General features: G+C 44.1%; 2 protein-coding genes across 4 annotated transcripts; one reads left to right on the top strand and one right to left on the bottom strand.

Moving 5' to 3' along the window:
• Nucleotides 1-10,952: 10,952 nt before the first annotated feature.
• On the top strand, nt 10,953-14,333 carry calua (calumenin a). Of its 3 annotated transcripts, none has more exons than XM_086269953.1 (7): nt 10,953-11,047; nt 11,297-11,528; nt 11,990-12,183; nt 12,276-12,442; nt 12,516-12,576; nt 13,159-13,358; nt 13,439-14,333. In XM_086269953.1, exons 2-7 carry the CDS (start codon nt 11,308-11,310, stop codon nt 13,541-13,543), a joined length of 948 nt encoding a protein of 315 aa, XP_086126079.1. In that variant the 5' UTR covers nt 10,953-11,047; nt 11,297-11,307; the 3' UTR covers nt 13,544-14,333. The 3 variants fall into 3 exon arrangements, with proteins under 3 accessions (XP_086126079.1, XP_086126080.1, XP_086126078.1); XM_086269954.1 differs by having other exon boundaries at nt 10,963-11,062; XM_086269952.1 differs by lacking the exon at nt 10,953-11,047 and having other exon boundaries at nt 11,284-11,528.
• Nucleotides 14,322-16,006, bottom strand: opn1sw1 (opsin 1 (cone pigments), short-wave-sensitive 1). Its single transcript, XM_086269951.1, has 5 exons — nt 15,663-16,006; nt 15,418-15,586; nt 15,182-15,347; nt 14,807-15,046; nt 14,322-14,686 (listed from the first exon to the last, which is right to left on the bottom strand). Exons 1-5 carry the CDS (start codon nt 16,000-16,002, stop codon nt 14,594-14,596), a joined length of 1,008 nt encoding a protein of 335 aa, XP_086126077.1. The 5' UTR covers nt 16,003-16,006; the 3' UTR covers nt 14,322-14,593.
• Nucleotides 16,007-19,628: the final 3,622 nt, after the last annotated feature.

The following is a 19,628-nucleotide window of genomic DNA, read 5'->3' on the forward strand; positions in this document are numbered from 1 at the left end:
TTTCAGAAATGTAGCTGGGTAATTATGTCATTGGCATCGGTGAGCCACTGTCAATATGTGACATATTGAAATCGCGTTTGAATTTGCGCTTGTTTTTTTGCTTTCACTTTGCAATCGTGCGAACTGTGTATAGAGAGCGACAGCACTGATTGGTGAGTGATGATAATTTGCGCACCAATTCCTCTGACATCGTCTTATTAATCGTTAGCTTACTATGCAAACATGACAAGTGAAATCTCCCGCAGCAAGCTTAAACATGTGAGAGGTTGATCGCGCAGAGAATCGCTGAGCTTATGTGAGTGCATGTGTAAAAGCAGCAGGATATATATTTTAGTTCTGCTGAGCCAAATAAGACAGGTCGGGGTGAAGAAGTGACAGCCAAAGAAAAGCTTACCACAAAACGGAGAAGTTATGACAAATCAGACTATAAGGCAAAAAGAAAGTGCAGCTTTATGGTTTCATGGACAAAATAATTTCTGTGGCTGCAATATGACGAGCTAAATAACCAGGGCTGCACATAAGTGGTCCGCAGGTGCGCATTCGCTGTCAAAATAAAAAACACGCACAAGGGTTAGCGTTAAATTTAAAAACTGTACTTTTGAGTTAAAATATATATTTATAATTTTAATAAATGACAAATTAAAAAGGCATGAACATTTTTTTTGTATCGAAAAAATATCGAACCGTGACACCAAAGTATCGAACCGAACCGAACCGTGAATTTTGTGTATCGTTGCACCCCTAGTATATATGTATATATATATAAAAAAAAAACACCCAGCACGCCCCTGCGGGCGGTTTGTCCTTCAAGCTTGGGTCCTCTACCAGAGGCCTGGGAGCTTGAGGGTCCTGCGCAGTATCTTAGCTGTTCCCAGGACTGCACTCTTCTGGACAGAGATCTCCGATGTTATTCCCGGGATCTGCTGGAGCCACTCGCCTAGCTTGGGAGTCACCGCACCTAGTGCTCCGATTACCACGGGGACCACCGTTACCTTCACCCTTCACATCCTCTCGAGCTCTTTTCTGAGCCCTTGGTATTTCTCCAGCTTCTCGTGTTCCTTCTTCCTGATATTGCTGTCATTCGGAACCGCTACATCAATCACTACGCCCGTCTTCTTCTGTTTGTCTACCACCACTATGTCCGGTTGGTTAGCCACCACCATTTTGTCCGTCTGTATCTGGAAGTCCCACAGGATCTTAGCTCGGTCATTCTCCACCACCCTTGGGGGCATCTCCCATTTTGACCTCGGGACTTCCAGGTTATACTCAGCACAGATGTTCCTGTACACTATGCCGGCCACTTGGTTATGGCGTTCCATGTATGCCTTGCCTGCTAGCATCTTGCACCCTGCTGTTATGTGCTGGATTGCCTCTGGGGCATCTTTACACAGCCTGCACCTCGGGTCTTGCCTGGTGTGATAGACCCCAGCCTCTATGGATCTTGTACTCAGAGCTTGTTCTTGTGCTGCCATGATTAGTGCCTCTGTGCTGTCTTTCAGTCCAGCTTTGTCCAGCCACTGGTAGGATTTCTGGATATCAGCCACCTCCTCTATCTGCCGGTGGTACATACCGTGCAGGGGCCTGTCCTTCCATGATGGTTCCTCGTCTCCCTCCTCTTTCTTGGGTTTCTGCTGCCTGAGGTATTCACTGAGCACTCGGTCAGTTGGGGCCATCTTCCCAATGTATTCTTGGATGTTCGTTGTCTCATCCTGGACTGTGGTGCTGACACTCACCAGTCCCCGGCCCCCTTCCTTCCGCTTAGCGTACAGCCTCAGGGTGCTGGACTTGGGGTGAAACCCTCCATGCATGGTAAGGAGCTTTCTTGTCTTTATGTCAGTGGCTTCTATCTCCTCCTTTGGCCAGCCTATTACCCCAGCAGGGTACCTGATCACGGGCAGGGCATACGTGTTGATGGCCCGGATCTTGTTCTTACCATTCAGCTGACTCCTCAGGACTTGCCTGACCCTCTGCAGGTACTTGGTGGTTGCAGCTTTTCTAGCGGCCTCTTCATGGTTCCCATTCGCCTGCGGGATCCCCAGGTACTTGTAACTGTCCTCTATGTCTGCAATGTTGCCTCCCCTCAGTTCTGACTACCTTCCCTCTCTTTGTTACCATCCGACTACACTTCTCCAGTCCGAACGACATTCCAATGTCATTGCTGTATAGCCTGGTAGTGTGGATCAGTGAATCGATGTCTCGTTCACTCTTGGCATACAGCTTGATGTCATCCATGTACAGGAGGTGGCTGACAACTGCTCCGTTCCGTAGTCGGTATCCGTAGCCAGTCTTGTTAATGATCTCACTGAGGGGGTTCAGGCCTATGCAGAACAGCAGTGGGGACAGAGCATCTCCTTGGTAGATCCCGCACTTGATGGTGACTTGTGCTATGGGCTTGGAGTTGGCCTCTAGTGTTGTACACCACATCCCCATTGAGTTCCTGATGAAGGCTCTTAGGGTCCTATTGATCTTGTACAATTCTAGGCATTCCAGTATCCAGCTGTGGGGCATTGAGTCATAGGCCTTCTTGTAATCAATCCAGGCAGTGCACAGGTTGGTCAGTCTGGCCTTGCGGTCTCGGCTGACTGTTCTGTCTACCAGTAGCTGGTGTTTTGCGCCTCTGGTATTCTTGCCAATTCCTTTCTGTGTCCCGCTCATGTATTGACCCATGTGGCTGTTCATCTTAGCCGATATGATGCCTGACAGGAGCTTCCATGTAGTACTGAGGCAGGGTCGGTAGTTGGAGGGGACCGGTCCCTTCTTGGGGTCCTTGGGGATCAGGACCGTCCGACCTTCGGTTAGCCATTCCGGGTGTCTCTCGTTAACTAGCAGCTGGTTCATTTGTGCTGCCAGACACTCGTGGAGTGCAGTCAGCTTCTTTAGCCAGTAGCCGTGAACCATGTCGGGCCCTGGTGCTGTCCAACTCTTCATACTGGAGACCCTTTCTTGGATATCTGCCACTGTGATGGTTACTGGACCCTGTTCAGGGAGGTCGCTGTGGTCTGCCCTCAGATCCACTAGCCACTGAGCATTGCCGTTATGGGTTGCGTCCTTCTCCCATATGCTCTTCCAGTATTGCTCCGTCTCCAGCCTTGGTGGTGCTGTTCTCTTATTATTATTGTTCCCTTGCCACTGAGAGTACACCTTTGCTGGTTCTGTGGAGAACAGCTGGTTTATTCTCCTGCCTTCTGTCTCTCTGGTGTACCTCCTCAAGCGGCTGGCCAAGGCTGTGAGTCTTTGCTTGGCAGTTTCCAAGGCCTCAGGTATGGACAGCTTGCTGTATTTCTTATGCACCTTCTTTGTCGCACCTTTCTGCAACTCCGTTAGTTGGCTAACCTCCCTCCGTGCTACTTTGATCTTGCCCTCTAGCCTCCTTCTCCATGGAGGGTACTGCCCCTTGTGGCTGTTCAACTTGTAGCCAAGCATCTCACTGATCACTGCTGCCGTATTGTAGATCAGCTTGTTAGTGTCGGTAATCGTGGTTGTAGGTATCGTCCGTAGTGCTGCATTAACATCATCTAGCAGACCTTCTGAGGGTACTTCACATAATCTTGGTAACCGGCTACGGGGGATCCAGGTTTCAAGCTTGGCCATGATTCTATTTTTCAGGTTAGTTCCTCTTGCACTCAACGATCCTTCTCCTATCGCACTTGGGGCTATGTACCCAATCTCGGGTGGGGGTGATGATATCGCCCCCCTGACCTGGCGTCCTGACTCCTCCTTGCCATAGCATTTGTGTTGTACCTCGTCAATCTCTAGCTGTGAGAGCAGTCCCTTCTTTCGAATGTTGGAACACTGAGCTACTAGTTGTTTCGCCGTCATTGCGGATGTTGGGTATCGAAAAATCCATAGGTCCTATTCGTGTAGCCCCTTCCGCCGGGGTTACTTGCGTAGTAGCATTCCAACAAAGCCCTGTTTTCGTCTCTTGCCCACCGATGCCTTCTTGTTCCAGTAGCCCACTTGTCGTCAGGGTGCCCTGGTTCCTCAACACCTGACGCGGACCTTGTTGATCCGGGCGACGACGTATGTATGTATATATATATATATATATATATATATATATATATATATATATATATATATATATATATATATACATAAAAACACCCAGCCCGCCCCTTTGGGCGGTTTATCCTTCAAGCTCGGGTCCTCTACCAGAGGCCTGGGAGCTTGAGGGTCCTGCGCAGTATCTTAGCTGTTCCCAGGACTGCGCTCTTCTGGACAGAGATCTCCGATGTTATTCCCGGGATCTGCTGGAGCCACTCGCCTAGTTTGGGAGTCACCGCACCTAGCGCTCCGATTACCACGGGGACCACCGTCACCTTCACCCTCCACATCCTCTCGAGCTCTTCTCTGAGCCCTTGGTATTTCTTGGCGACGAGGATGGGATATATATATATATATATAGATATATATATATATATATATATATATATATATATATATATATATATATATATATATATATATATTTATATACACACACATATATATATATATATATATATTTTTTTTTTTTTAGGGGTGCAACGATACACAAAATTCACGGTTCGGTTCGATACTTTGGTGTCACGGTTCGATACTTTTTCGATACAAAAATTGTTCATGCCTTTTTAATTTGTCATTTATTAAAATTGTAAATATATATTTTAACTCAAAAGTAGAGTTTTTACATTTAATGTTGCTGAAACAACAAAGTAATAAAAAAATAAATCTATCTGATCCAGAAATCACTCATCTTTGGAAAAGAGAGTTTATTACAGAGAAATGGCTCTTTCCAAAATAAAACCTATACTATACGCTTCTTCTGGGCTATATTCTCAGCAGCATATTAAACATATCAGGTCCCCATAAGGAGAATCATGTGCTAACAGCTGTCTAAATGACTCGGGTAAAGCATGCCTGCTTGTTGTTCTTGTCTGCTTCCACTTGTCTTTGCACTAGGATGATGTCGGCGTAAATGTGCAGTCATATTCGTTGTGTTCCCACTAGTGCTGTCAGCGTTAATCTCGTTGAAATGACGTTAACGCCACAACACCGCAAATCTCCGTTAACGAGCTACCACGGATTGCCCGTGCGTGGGGCTGGACGGCCAACACGTTAACGAGCTAACTGTGCTAACGCACTACTTCCCACCCATGTAACTGAGCATTGCGTGGCACATCCAACATACTGTTTTACTTTAGTCCATGACGCGCTTACCTTCAGGGTCATACGTCACATGAAAACCAAAATAGTCCCAAACGCCAGATCTGAATGAGGGTGGGGGAGGTTCAATTTGCCATGTTGCAACTTCTGTCTCGCTAGCTTACCTTTAAAAATTTGTATTGTTCGATACATACGCGTACCGAACCGAAAGCACTGTATCGAACGGTTCAATATCGATACGAGTATTGTTGCACCCCATATATATATATATATATATATATATATATATATATATATATATATATATATATATATAAAATTTTCATTGTAAGTGGGCTGAAGAAGTTAACAGTAGTCTAACATAAATGTAAATGCTGTAATTTGCTTATTTTAATAAACCATGTAACTTGGATGGATTTGATGCTGGCGTGACCACAGTGCACACGCCTGCTGTTGCTCACAGTGGTCCAAGGGATCGCTCAGGGAGTTTGTGTGTTCGCTCAGACACATGAAAATTTAGAGGGAACATTGGAGACCAGCATGGTGGAGAAAAAGTGTTTGGCCATCCGGTGGGGAGCACCAGTTTATGAGAGAGATTATAGTATTAAATGTAAAGCTGAAATCAACAAATACGGAGGGCCTTGAGTGCCCAAACAAATTAATTAAATCATTAAATATGTCATTTATGTATCATTATTTCAAATTGGAAACAAATATATAAATTAAATATTAATTAATTTCATTTAAAACATTTAATTATCTCCAGTTTTAATTATTTACCATTATTTAATGACATCATTGATATTGGCACTCCTGGCCCTGCTGCACAACTTTGGATTTGTGTAGAATTACTTGTGCTAGGACAAATGAGCATACTTCCCAAAGACAAGCGGTAGGGTATGATGTTCCGCACTGCAAAACTTTACCTATGTCACTCATTAGAAGAATTGCTGCAATTAAAATCAATCTGTTCTCGCCAATTCCTTAGAAATCCTCTTTTGCTCGGTTGAAGTCACCAGTTTCAAACATCTCAAGATTTTTATGGATAGACAAACAATCCAAAATACGTTTAAAAACTCACCAGAAGCTAACACACAATAGTTGTTTAGAGCTACCAAAGTCAAATCACTACTGCTTAGCTAAAGAGAACAATATCGCTTTTTAATTGACACATCACTACAGTGGTATGAAAGTTTTTGCACCCTTCCTGATATCCTATTTTTTGCATGTTTGTCAAACTGAACTATTTCAGATCATCAAAGAATTATAAATATAAGACAAACACAACATAAGTAAACACAAAGTTTCTAAGTGAAGGTGTTTATGATTAAGGGGGGAAAAAATCCAAACCTACATGGCAGAGTGTGAAAAAGTGTTTGGCCCCTAAAACTAATAACCAGTATTATACAAACTTCACTGAGCTTACAGCTTATCAGTATGAAAGGTGGCTGGCACTGAAAGAATATTGAATATTGATGACATGTATTTAAAGACACACACACGTTCTTCAGCTATGCCGTTGTTGTTAGCTTGGCCTTGGTGAGCCTCAGCAGATATTCCTGAACTTTGTTCCTCAGAAATTTTGTAATCTCGCAAGATTTTCAATTTTACCTTGGCAGTTCTTTTCCAGTGCTAAGACATGATTGTAGATGTCAGCAAAGTCCCTGAGCATGGGACAACATTCCTCCTCTCACATTATTGGTTACTGCAATTTGGAGATGATTTTGTTCAAAATGCACCCATCTGAACCCTCGTCCCCCTCACCATCCCTAGTCCGAGGTGGCTGTGATTGTGGAAGGCTGTGGTTCCAAGAACTGGAGGTTCTTGGATAGGTCTTCGCTGTGTGTCTTCTTTAAATTACTCCACCTAGAGTTCACAGCTGGTGTGGGTGGAGAATGCCCACAACTCAATGACATCTTCAGCCACTGGAGTGTCTCCCTTCGAGGCCTCCCTGGGATACCAATCCCCGTTGCTGTCTGTCTCGGAAGGGGAACTCCCTTCCCTTCAATCCAGAATCACGTGTGTCGTTGTTGCCACCTCTGGAGATCCAGATCCTCAGGTCAGTGGAACAAAATAAACGTTTGGCAGATTGTCATGTTTCAGCTCCCACATATCAGGCTGATAAGAAGGTCTGGCTCTCCACCAAAAATGTACCTCTGAGGACCAAATCTAAGAAGTAGGAAATTTGGTTCATTGGCACATTTGAGGTGCTGTTAAATATTAACCCAGTGACTGAGCGTTTTTACAGTGGAGCATTTGTAAATATTGAGTGTTGGAGTTGTTTACCTGTCACACCACTGACCACAAGAACTGAGCGGGAGTCAGGAGCACATTTACAGAAGCCACGTCTGTGGAAAGTCTTTCAGTATTGTTCACATTCCCACTGTGAATAACAGTGAGAATTTACAAAATCCTCCATTTTGGTCCCGTTCTTGCCATGCACTCTCAATGTAGGATGTTTCTAAAATGTAAAATGTAGCATGTTTTGGATTTAGAACATCGGTTCGACTACATGTGTAGAGAGTCATTTAGCAGCATCACCTAAAGAACACCACTACACCTGTCTCAGCAGCATCAATAAGGGTTTAGACCTCTGCTCCATTATTAACATATAATAACTCCAGCGTCTTCTTGCTGTTGGGTAATTAAAAAATAATAATTACCTATGAAAGAGAAAAAATGTGATGTAATCTTCATGTACATAAAGTTCAGAATCTCAGGTTTCCAGAAATTTTTACTTTAAATTATTTGGACTCATTCTAATCATTGTTGAGCTTTTGATTTTGTTTAAGTATATGCCAAAGGTCTAATTATGATGTATATGGAGGTAAAAGGTGAGGTAAGATGAGTTAGTTCCCCTTCCAAGTTACTCAACAGTGAAGCTTGGGAACAATCCCACAGCTGAAAACATGGGGTGGTTCTATTGATTTATCCTCTGAGCAGTGCGGAAGATGGCAGTGTTGAGGGCATGGTGATGGATAATCAGTAAAGCCATCACAATTTACTTTTGCCAACACCTTTATTCCAAGACACTGACATTGTTTTAAGATGTGTGGATAAAGTTTGGCATTCCAGGAAAACCAGCTCTCTGATGCAGCGCAGAATCAGCACAGAGCTGTGTGTCTCCTTTTGCAGGGCTGATAACATGAAGGGTTAGTGGCTAATTCTGCAACACTGTTGTAATGTTGTGAAATGACAGTGAAAGGGGAAGTATAATGATTGTGTTGCTCCAAGGTGGTTTGACAATAGCGAGCAGTTTACTGCAGGCTGGAAGAAATTTCAGACATGGGGTTCATCCAGAGTGCAGTGCCTGAGCACGGCCACGAGGTGGTGATAGAAGTTGAGGTGGGTCAGGGTTAGGGTCTGATGAGGGCTTTGATGGGTGACCTTCAGTCCAGTTGGTGTTGTTTGCCTCTCCTCAGACCTGGCTGCAGTCTGCTGATTATGGAAGAATCTGCAGTACAGAAAAGCAAGAACAAGCAGACCCCAGACCCACTGCAAACACTAAATAACGAGACGACTCCATGTGGGTGCCAGACTTAAGGAAATCTTTGTGCAGAAACGAATCGTGTTTCTCTCCAGAGATTCGTGGGATGATGTTTGCATGCTTCAGCTCCACCCTGAAGCTCTGAGTCTGCCATTGGATTTTACCATTCAAAGTGAACTCCGATGGAGGGCGTTCTTAAATGCAACACAGCGCCACCTTTTGATTACAGTCTCTCACAGAGGGCCTCACCTATTACTGCTGCACTTTGCTTAAGTTTAAAACAACTTACAATATCAGATCACAGCTCATCATTTTCGTACGAAACTTGGAAAAAAAGAAAGTATACTTTATTGATCCCCTTGGGGAAATTCCTCTCTGCATTTAACCCATTCACTCAGTGAAGCAGTGGGCAACCATTGGGCGCCCGAGGAGCAGTGTGTATAGACAGTACCTTGCTCAGGGGTACCGCAGGGTAGCTGTTCAGTGGATTTGAATCACCGGCCTTTCGATCATGGGGCCACCACTCTACCTACTGAGCTATCCCTGCCCTAAAAAACAGGATGCTATGTCAGAAATTGACTGTGGTCAAAGAACAAATTTTGATTTTAATGAGCCAAATAAAAAGAATCACATAAATTAAAAAGTCAGCGACAAACAGGTCATAAGACATTTTTACTATTAGTAGGGGAGACCGGGGATAGTTGTAACATTTTTGACATTTCTGTCTGTAAATTGAAGCTCTTTTAAGGTAGTGGATTCAAAATGTAATGCAAAGTATTTACATGTCTCTGCTATTAAATAGTGCAGTTATTTTCTCTGCAGCACAATTACCCATTGCATGGTATGGTCTCAAACACGAAGAGTGAAATGTTACAATTAACCCCATAGTCTGGGTTAGTTGTAACATATCCTGGGGTGAAATGTAACACAATGAAATAAGGGTACTAACAAAACATTAACATGTAATCTTTGTTTATTCAACACATGAATGCACTTACATCCATTTATGTAGCTCTGTGTGTGTGTGACAGAATGCAGAAATCTAGCTTTTGAACATATTCCAACCCCCCAAAAAAGACAGGTTATGGAATTTTCTGAAACTGAATATTTCATTAATTTTGGTTGGTCTTCCTTGAGTTTGGCCTCATTGGATCAGTGGGCATTATAACCTACAACTCTTGCACCAATTTTGAACATAACAATGAAGCTGAAAAAATGTAGTTGTTCACCAGCATCGCAATTCCATTACTTTTTATCATGGCTTACCTTGGTGTGGTTTGCAAAGTGCTTCAGAAAGATGAGGAAATCTGTTTCTTGCACCCATCCTGACTTATTTCCACTACCAGTACTTCCTACTGGTCCATCTCTGACACAGTGGTCTGCATAATGTATGTGTGGGAACACAAACAGTGGAGGAATTGTGTTGCCAATGGCATTAACCACATATACAAATGCGACCAGTGAACCTCTCTCTGCTGATGTCGTTGCCCCAACTTGTTTAATATAAGTTAAAGTAATAGTGTGGTAAGTTGTAACATCTGCATTATTGTTACAACTAACCCAGACTGTTGCTGTTACAACTGACCCAGACTCCTATAGCCATGAACTAGCTAACATTACAGGCAACGGCTAAAACATTAGCACTAAAGACCTACACAGAATATATCCCCATAGACATACAAATAACATAATTTAAGTTTGATGAGTTTAACTGCAAAGCAGATAATGCTATTAGAAATTGAAATAAAGTAGAAAAACTTACTTTTTGGCATACAAATTACTTTTTTTCATGTTAAATTGTCTGTGTTTGACAAAATGTGCTGATTTTTCACATGTGATAGCAGAACTGAATTGGACATGCACAGGATGAGTCACATCATTTGAAACTTAGCCCTGATTGGAGAAATTGGAAGTGTTACAACTGACCCACGTTCTATCCCCGGTCTCCCCTACTTTTACTTTATTTAAATGTTGCTGTTTGTACGTGAGATTATAGATAAAGTTTTATTGGGGATAACCACAGTGGGGGTCACGTGTTAAAGTTGCAGTTAAATAAACGTGAATGAAAGAATCTGCAGGAAATAAAGTTTCATCTTTTTTAAACTTCATGATTTTTCCGCCCCGCCCCCTGTATGTCAGCGCGCGGGTCTGCGGACGTGGCATGCGTGCTTCCTTCTTTCCTCTCGTGAAGAAGGACCAATGAGAAAAGAGTCCGCGGACAGCAACCCTCTGACATCACCGAGGGAGCATGACGTATAACTGAGGTGGACCAATCAGGTCGAGGGAAAAGTCTGACGCGGGCTCTGATTGGCTGCGGAGGCCCAGAGGCGGCTCCGCGGGGTCGCAGACAGCGGGGCTCGGTGTGAGGAACGAGCAGAGCAGCGGTCGCCAGGTGTAAGAGTAGCACGCGCACAGGTGAGAGGAGAGCAGGTGAGCTGATGCTCCAACAGCTGTAGCGAGTTTGAGGCAATCAGCAGTTTTATGAATATTAAACAGAAACTGTGATGTTTGTAAAACCAGAGTTTATTATCATGTGACTGACGTTTGCGAGAGAAGCTGACTGTGAGTGAAAATATTCAAAGAGGAATTTAAAGCTTAAAACGTAAACTTTGTTTCTGTGTGCATGCGCGTGCGTATGTCTGTGTCTTTGTATGTGTGTCACAGTGTGTGTCAGGATGGTGCGTCCAGTGCTTGTGTTCCTCATCCTTGCTGTGGTGGTCAGCAGCAGCAGTAAGCCCACAGAGAGGAAAAGTCGGGTCCATCATGAGGAGCCTCTGAGCGCCCTTGAGCATGACGACCAGAAAAACTTCGACTACGACCACGAAGCATTTTTGGGTCAAGAGGAGGCCAAAACCTTTGAGCAACTTCCTCCAGAGGAGAGCCAACGCAGACTCGGGTGAGTTCAGGTCATCTGAAGCTTCGCCTGGTTTTTCTGAGTGATGAAGAGAAGCAGGCCGGCCTCGGCTCTCCACATTGAAGTACAGCCCGATCAGACTGTGGCTGAGCGCTGTGCAGGGACAGGGTCCACAGGGCATAATGAGAAATTCAGACAATCACTTCCTGTAGCTGTGTCATGCTGACCGTGAGGAAATAGACGTCCTCACTGGTCGAATCGTCTCCACCTCCAGCTGCTGCAGACGCAGGAGAAACTTTACAATTTCAACTCACATACTCAGCTTAGCTGTGTTCACAGAAAACTCAATACAATTAAAATAAAGTCCAGTGTATTTCCTGGACCTGTGAGCTCAGTTTGGGTTCATTTAGGTTAGATATTTCTCAAGTCTAGTCTTTATTTTTGTTGCATCTCATAAAGATGTTGTTTTTGGCTTTGCGCTCTGGTAATTCGTGTCTCTGCAGCATCATCGTGGATAAAATTGACACTAACCGCGATGGTTTCGTCTCTGAGGAGGAGCTGAAGGCCTGGATCAGAAATGCTCAGAGGAAGCACATCTATGACAGCGTGGAGCATCAGTGGAAAGACTTCGACTTGAACGGCGACGGCCGCATCAGCTGGGACGAGTACAGGAACGTGACATACGGCAGTTATCTGGGTCAGGACTCCATCTGAGGTTATTAGGTCTTCTTTGATAAATGTTATTGTGCTGTAATCAATCTGATCAGGTCTCTCATTGCTTGGTTCCAGATGACCCTCCAAAGGAACCAGAGTACAACTACACCTACATGATGTCGAGGGACGAGCGGAGGTTCCGGGTCGCAGACAGGAATGGAGACCTCATCGCAGACAAACAGGAGTTTACCGCTTTTCTTCATCCTGAAGAACACGAGTACATGAAGGACGTCGTGGTGCAGGTGAGACTGATGTCGTGGGGTCATGTGACCCACTGTTTCGTTTCAAATATTTAACTTTCTTTTTTTGTCACAGGAAACGATCGAAGACATCGACAAGAATGGAGACGGGTTTATCGACCTGAAGGAGTATATCGGTGAGGTTTTATCGATCAGGTGGAGCATTAGAGGAAACAGGAAGCAGCTGATCTGAAGGTCAGGAGGTCAGGCCTTTACCTTATCCTGACAGACGGACTAGACAGTGATGGTCTCATGGAGCCTATGCATGCTTTTTGTGATGTCAGGCAGCAGGGGGCAGCACTGTGACGAGCTCGCTGCTGAATACCACAAAATTTACCTGCGGCTGAATTTATTCTGTGTGCTGCAGCTTTCCTTTTTATGATTAGCCAATCAGAGTGCTTGTTAGGTGGAAGTGTGTGTGTGTGTGTGTGTGTGTGTGCGTGCGTGCGTGAACAGACTGTAACCAAACAGATAACAGATTTAAGTTCCTCTTCTAAGTTTGGTCACTTCTTGTCACGTCCAATTGCCCCTCCCTGAGCCTGGTTCTGCTGCAGGTTTCTTCCTTTTAAAAGGGTGTTTTTCCTTCCCACTGTCACCAAAGTGCTTGCTCATAGGGCGTCGTATGATTGTTGGAGTTTCTCTGTATTATTGTATTGCCTTGAGGAAAATGTTGTTGTGATTTGTGCTATATATAAACAAACTGAATTGAATTGTCGTAGGTGACATGTACATGTCTCAGGACGGCGAGGAGGAGCCTGAGTGGGTGGCGACAGAGCGTCAGCAGTTCTCGGAGTTCAGAGACAAAAACAAGGATGGGAAGATGGACAAAGAGGAGACGATGGACTGGATCCTTCCCTCTGACTATGACCATGCCGAGGCCGAAGCCCAACATCTGCTGCATGAGTCTGATGCCGACCAGGTGAGGCTGAACCAAATGCGCCCCTCGCAGCTTTCGGTTTACCTGCTTGCATGTGTAACAGCTGATTTTTGTGTCTTCAGGATGGAAAACTGAGCAAGAAAGAGATTCTGGACAAGCATGAGGTGTTTGTCGGAAGTCAGGTGACAGACTTTGGAGAGGCGCTACTGCGACACGACGAGTTCTAGAAGGTCACATGATTGAAGCGTCGCTGGAACAAACTGCTTCTGAATTTTGGTGGAAACTTTATGGAGATAATTTATTTTTAGAGCCAAAGAAGAAAAAACAGTTTTGATGTTCAACAGTTACTGCCAGGTTGTTAGGCCAGACTTTTTTATTTTTCGTATGTGTTTTTGCTCCTCACGAGTTTCTGCAGTACAGAAGCGTAAAACACTGACCCGCCATTTTCACTAAAATCCACTTTTATTTCATTTAGCGTTGAAGAAAATTATGTCATTGGGACACAGTTGGACTAAAAGGAGTGCTCATGTGATTTCAGGTGAGAGCGCCTTACTGTCGTAGCTGTGTTGGTCATTTGGAAAAAAATCTCACGTAAACGTTTTACGCTTCGTCCTTCAGAGCGTTGCCACTTTGGAGCAAATAACAAATGGTTTTTATAAAGATTTAAAGATGCCTTAAAGCATAGGTGTCAAACTCTGGCCCGCTGGCCTACTGGTATTATACAACTACCATAATATATATATTGTTTAGTATTAAGCTTTGCTTGTTCCATATTCAGTTTTTCAGCAAAACTTGTTTGAGTCCATAAATCTGGAGGAAGATTTTTTTTTTTTTTTTTTTTCAGTAAATATTAATGTTAGCCCGCGACCTTGTTACAGTTTTGAATTTTGGCCCACTGTGTATTTGAGTTTGACACCCCTGCCTTAAAGCTTAAAAAAATCTACAGACAAAGTCTGAGTTTTATGTCGCATTTTTACCTGTTTATCAATAAAAAAAAAATAAAAAAAGTGAAACTCAGAGTTTGGTTTCGTGAACGTTTTATTCAGAAAGTCTAAAGAAAGACACTTCACTGTTTTTAATGTTTATTTTTGCCTTTTATCTAAACACGTATGTTCTACAGGAACATAGATATCAGCTGATCGTGTGTACGTATAAACTTTATTTACATAACGATGAGAATACAGGAAACATTCGTCCTCCAAACTCTGACCTGTGAAGGTCCTCTTCAGCTCAGTCACGCCCTCTTAAAAGTTCTTTGTGTCACTTTGGTGTGAGCATTAAGAAGCTGTGGACACTTCAGTCTTTGTGGAAACTTCGGAGGATTCGTCCATTGTCTTTCCAAACACCATCTCCATGATACAGCCATTAAACTGAGAACAGAACAGAAGAACTCATCATCACTTCAGTAGCAGGGACAACTCAAACTGTCAGAGAAAAGCTGCGAAAAACTAAACCCTGCGTTCTGCACTGTGTTATCTGAGTGTGCTCACCTGTTTGTTCATGAAGACGTAGATGAGTGGGTTGTAGACGCAGGCGCTCTTAGAGAAAAACGCCGGGATGGTGACAAGTCGATAGTCTTTGTTTTCATCTGTGGAGTAGGCAAAGTAAAGAGCTGCCAGGGCGTACGGGCCATAGCAGGTGACGAAGGACCCCACCATAACGATGATCATTCTTGACACCTCCTTCTCCGCCTTCTGGGTGGAGGCTGACTCAGCCTGCTGGGCTGCAACCTGCAGAGGAAACAACAAGGCTAAGCTTTAATGGAGTGAAGTTCTCAAGCTCCAAACACACTACCAGCACAGAGACTCAGTTAATCACTTAGTGCTGGCTGATTGATTGATTGATTGATTGATTGATTAACTCACTGCTCTCAGAGCACCCAGCAGCTGGGAGTAGCAGAAGATGATGATGGAGAGAGGCATGATGAAGCAGGTGACCATGAGGAAGTGTGTGTAGCTGGTCGTGTTGTACTGCTCATTGTGAGTGTACCAGTCGGGTCCACAGGAGCAGCCCAGACCTTCAGGGATGTACCTACCAACACAGACAGTCAGCTCACCTGTGCAGGACACACACGGCCAGAATCACCTGATGCCTACAGTACCTGCTCCAGCCAAAGAAAGGTGGGCAGGCACAGCCGATGCCCATGAACCAGGCGAAGGCCACTGCAGCCAGAGCGTGATTTGAGCCAAACTTAAAGGCTCCGAACGGTTTACAAATGACCAGGTACCTCTCAAAGGAAAGCACCGCCAAAGACCAGGCGGTCACCAGACCTGAGGAGGAGGGAGAAACACACCATTGCACCTGCACACACCTGTACACATCCTGCCGATGGATTGGGTGGTTTACCTGCCACGGAGCCCACAGCACTCTCCAGAGCACACAGCGTGTGACCCAGGAAGAAGTAACCTCGCATGGAGGCTAAGAACACCTGACTGACAGAGAAGGTGACGAAGATGAAGCCGGACAAGGAGATGTTGACAAGAATGAAGTTGAGTGGGACTCTGAGCTTCTTGTACTTCATCGTCACCACGAGAACAATGAAGTTTAAAGGAGTGCCAGCAAAAAAAACAAAACCCATAAAGGCGGCCTGCAGGTAAAAGGCCCAGACAGGGGCCAGGTAATACTGGGGCCCCTCAAAGGGACTGACTTTGGAGATGTTCTCGTACAGGTGGAAGTGTTTTCCCATTGTGACCCTGAGCTCTTTGCCGCTGCCGCTGTGTCAGCCTCTTATATACGCTCGTAAACCACTTACAGCAAAGATTATGCTGCTGGGATTTTTCTAAACTTTCAGGATTAAGAACTTCTGACTCCTTAATCTGCTTACAGAAGGTTTTCTCTGTGAACACACAGATCCACCCGAGTTCACCTCACTGCTCAAAAAAAACTTTGTGCTTTAAAGGTGACCGCAGTCGCATGCACGTCTTATTTAAATATTTATTTATTATTTTGGTAAATGGCTCTGGGATTAGCCCTTTAACTCCAAGGAATTGAACCTAGAACCATGTGGTCAGTGGATGAGTTTTCCCTCTTTTTCCAAACAAACTTAATTTAATGATTGATTTAATTAATTAAATTGTTAGTGATCAACACATACTTACAACAGCAATCATATTAACAGCCAATAACATGACAGTAAAACTTTAATTATGCTAAATGATTTATCTGTACTCTTTAAGTTTGGTTACACGTAATAACTAGAAACATTAGCATCCCGCCAACCAGCTCACTGTTGTGGAGAGGTCAGTGGGTGAGAAGCGAGGTACACTTGGACAGGTCACAGATTCAAACAAAGATCTCTTTTAGTGAGGCAACAGAGCTGACTGTTGCTCTGCTGCCAACTCTAAAAATCCTTCTTACAGATGAAGAGGTAAGTCCCTGCTGTGTGATATGGTTTGTGATGGGTTTATAAAGTTTTTAGTGTAATAAACACAAGCTGTTGTCAGGCCCACTGCAGGGCGATGAAGACACCTGATGATGAAGAGCAGCAGCAGGTGGCTGACGGATCTAAATCCAATAAGAGTCTTTTGTTTTTCCGTGTGCTCAACTTCCGATGTAATCCGGATATTTCAGATTTACCTGACCAGGTGATCCTCCTCAATCCTCCAAATCCTTAAAACATCGTCACACAGTCAGATTAGAAGACTCACGACCACTGAAACGGTTAAAGGGGTTCAGCGTGAGGAAGACTGTGAGGAAGAGGAGGAGGAAGAACACTGAGCCTTTAAGAAGGAGCTGTCCTCCAACGTTCATCACTTCTCCTGCTCAGAGTCCGGAGAACGTCGCGGACAAGAAGAAACTGCACTGTCTCCACTTCTGTTGCCCATTTTCATCCTGGACCAGACTGAAGAGGAGACACATTTATTGACTGATCGATTGATCGATGGCTGTAATGATTGCTGACCTTTAGAGCGGGGGCTGTATCATAACCAGGCTGTGAGCTGCATGGAGCATGGGTATGATACGACCTCAGTTTGGAGGTGACTTGCAGCCTTAAAAGACTGATTAATCACTGATGTATTGACTATTGATTACTTGCTACTATGGATTATTGATTAAGCTCCTGGTGGTTCAGGTATGAAGACCGGAGATTATGTCTGCTGCTTTCACTGTTTAATGTTAGGTTTCTGTTTGTTGTGAGTCTGTGCTGTAACACTTAAAGGTCACAGTGGCCTCAGGTGTTCATGTATCCTGTATTATTTATTTTCATCTTTAATGTCTGTTAAATAAAAAAGAACCTGCTGATCAATGAAGTAATTTGATTGTGTGAATCATTACTTTACTTCAAACATTTAAATGAAACTCAGAAGCTGTTTTGGTTTAATTATTATTTTTTAATAAAATTCCTTTTTGGAGCATTGAGGCACACTATTATTCATCAGATTTATTATCCTGTTATTACAGTTATAACTTCAAAAATGTTTTTAACTTCCAAACTTCTGATTATTGAAACTGAATCAAACTCCAAGCAGCTCAGTTTTTTTCTGTGAATAAAAATGCCCCACTAAAATGACTTATTGATCAATCAATGCCCTAAATTTTGTTCACAGATGACTTGCCGTGTTTCTTTGGGTTTTAGAGCAGTTAAATTCGACTCGATCATTAGAGCTCCGAGCACGTCATCAGGTCCCTGAACGTCTCTTTATCCAGGATCTCTTTTCCTTATAGGGCTTCATTTATACTAACATCATTAGTCAGGGTCAGAGGTCACAGGAAGTGGGAGATGAATGCGAGAAATGAACCCAAGGTTTGTCAGTCTACCTGAGAGTAGTCGCCACAGCCTGCATCAGGTTTGGTTTAGTTACAAAAAAATAAATCTGGAAGCATCAGAAACATGTCAGTCATAAGAACTTTAGCTCATATCATCAGCTGTTGTTGATCTGTCTGTAACTTCCAAGCCTGAACAGCTTCATTAAAATCAGAAATGAAGCTGAGCAGATGTTGCCACTGGTAAAACTCTTTAACATTGATGTCAGTGATGAAACTAACATTGTACCTGCTACTTGTTCATGTTCCCCTAATAAACGAAATGATCAAAAGTGTATTTGTATTCACTCAGATTATCTTTGATATTAAAGTTTGTTTGATCTGAAACAGTGTGACTGCACACGCACACACACTCAGGGTTAAATGTGATGATTTTAAATGTGTGTAGGTTCTTCAATATCCAGGTTCAGCATGTTAATTTAGTAATTACAAACATTTCAAGTGTAAATGTTTGTGAACATATTTATTTTTATTTGTACTCCTCCGTGTACGATCCCCTCCGTAAATCGCCTTGCTGTAGTGGAGGACTTTTGTGTCCCAAGTATCCATGGAGCTCTGTTGGCTTGGGGGGCCCGGTGGTAGGGCTGCTCAATCTGCTCAACATTTGGCAATAAACCCTATTCGGATTCTTCTGAAGTGTGGCTGGCCTCTCTGTCACAGACAGGGTGAGGAGTTTAGTCTTTTGAGAGGGGCTCAGAGTAGAGCTGCTACTCCTCCACATTAAAAGGAGCCGGTGCGGTTTTAGATACAGGCGACACGGGCGGTTGCCCGGGGCGGCATCGTGGTGGGGGGCGGCATCACGGGCATCGTAGTACTCATGCTGCCCCGACGTCAGCCAGCGCATATTGGGAATGGCATAGGCACCGATCGGTTTTCCCTCGCCCATTTGCTGGGAGTAAGGGCGCCCTCCGTTTGCCAGGTGCGCCTGCTGCTTGCGGCGCAGAGAGGAGAGGGCGGGGCGGCGGGGGATTCACTGGCTGGCTGGAGCAGCATCTAATAACCAACTCGCAAAATAAAACAAAATTAAAACATACCAGCAAACATGAAAACACCAGACATTATGATACAGACTTATAATTTGCACCGATGTTTTTTCTAAATTCTATACACAAAAAGTGAGCGCGAGAGCCTTCGGTGCGCCTGCTCGCTGCTGAAGTCAAAGTAAACTTTATTGTCATCTCCGCTACATACAGTCCAGTATATAGAGAGACGAGGCTCCAGTTACAGCAGTGCAAGTAAACAAACACTATATATAAGAAGAGTAAGAAAATAAATACACACTTTAGGACCAGGGGTAAAGGGATCAATAACATCCATCCATTCGCTTCCGCTTATCCTTTTCAGGGTCGCGGGGGGGGGGGCGCTGGAGCCTATCCCAGCTGTCATAGGGCGAGAGGCAGGGTACACCCTGGACAGGTCGCCAGTCTGTCGCAGGGCCAACACACAGGGACAGACAACCATTCGCACTCTCATTCACTCGCACATTCACACCTAGTGGCAATTTGGATTATCCAATTAACCTATCCCCAAGCTGCATGTCTTTGGACG

Source organism: Aulonocara sp. 'chitande type north' Nkhata Bay, linkage group LG17 (assembly GCF_057382095.1).
Source record: "Aulonocara sp. 'chitande type north' Nkhata Bay isolate Kocher_YH1m ecotype deep benthic linkage group LG17, A_spYH_male_GT1.1, whole genome shotgun sequence".
In the NCBI taxonomy this organism is placed as follows: Eukaryota; Metazoa; Chordata; class Actinopteri; order Cichliformes; family Cichlidae; genus Aulonocara; species Aulonocara sp. 'chitande type north' Nkhata Bay.

Excerpts from the sequence above, each read along its gene's own strand:
- calua (XM_086269952.1), top strand. The coding sequence starts at position 11,284 with ATGTGTGTCACAGTGTGTGTCAGGATGGTGCGTCCAGTGCTTGTGTTC. Across the intron at positions 12,184-12,275 it reads GACATACGGCAGTTATCTGG|ATGACCCTCCAAAGGAACCA; the intron begins GTCAGGACTCCA and ends GCTTGGTTCCAG. Across the intron at positions 12,577-13,158 it reads CGACCTGAAGGAGTATATCG|GTGACATGTACATGTCTCAG; the intron begins GTGAGGTTTTAT and ends GAATTGTCGTAG.
- opn1sw1 (XM_086269951.1), bottom strand. The coding sequence starts at position 16,002 with ATGGGAAAACACTTCCACCTGTACGAGAACATCTCCAAAGTCAGTCCC. Across the intron at positions 15,348-15,417 it reads CCTTTCTTTGGCTGGAGCAG|GTACATCCCTGAAGGTCTGG; the intron begins GTACTGTAGGCA and ends CTGTGTTGGTAG. Across the intron at positions 15,047-15,181 it reads TGCTGGGTGCTCTGAGAGCA|GTTGCAGCCCAGCAGGCTGA; the intron begins GTGAGTTAATCA and ends TTTCCTCTGCAG.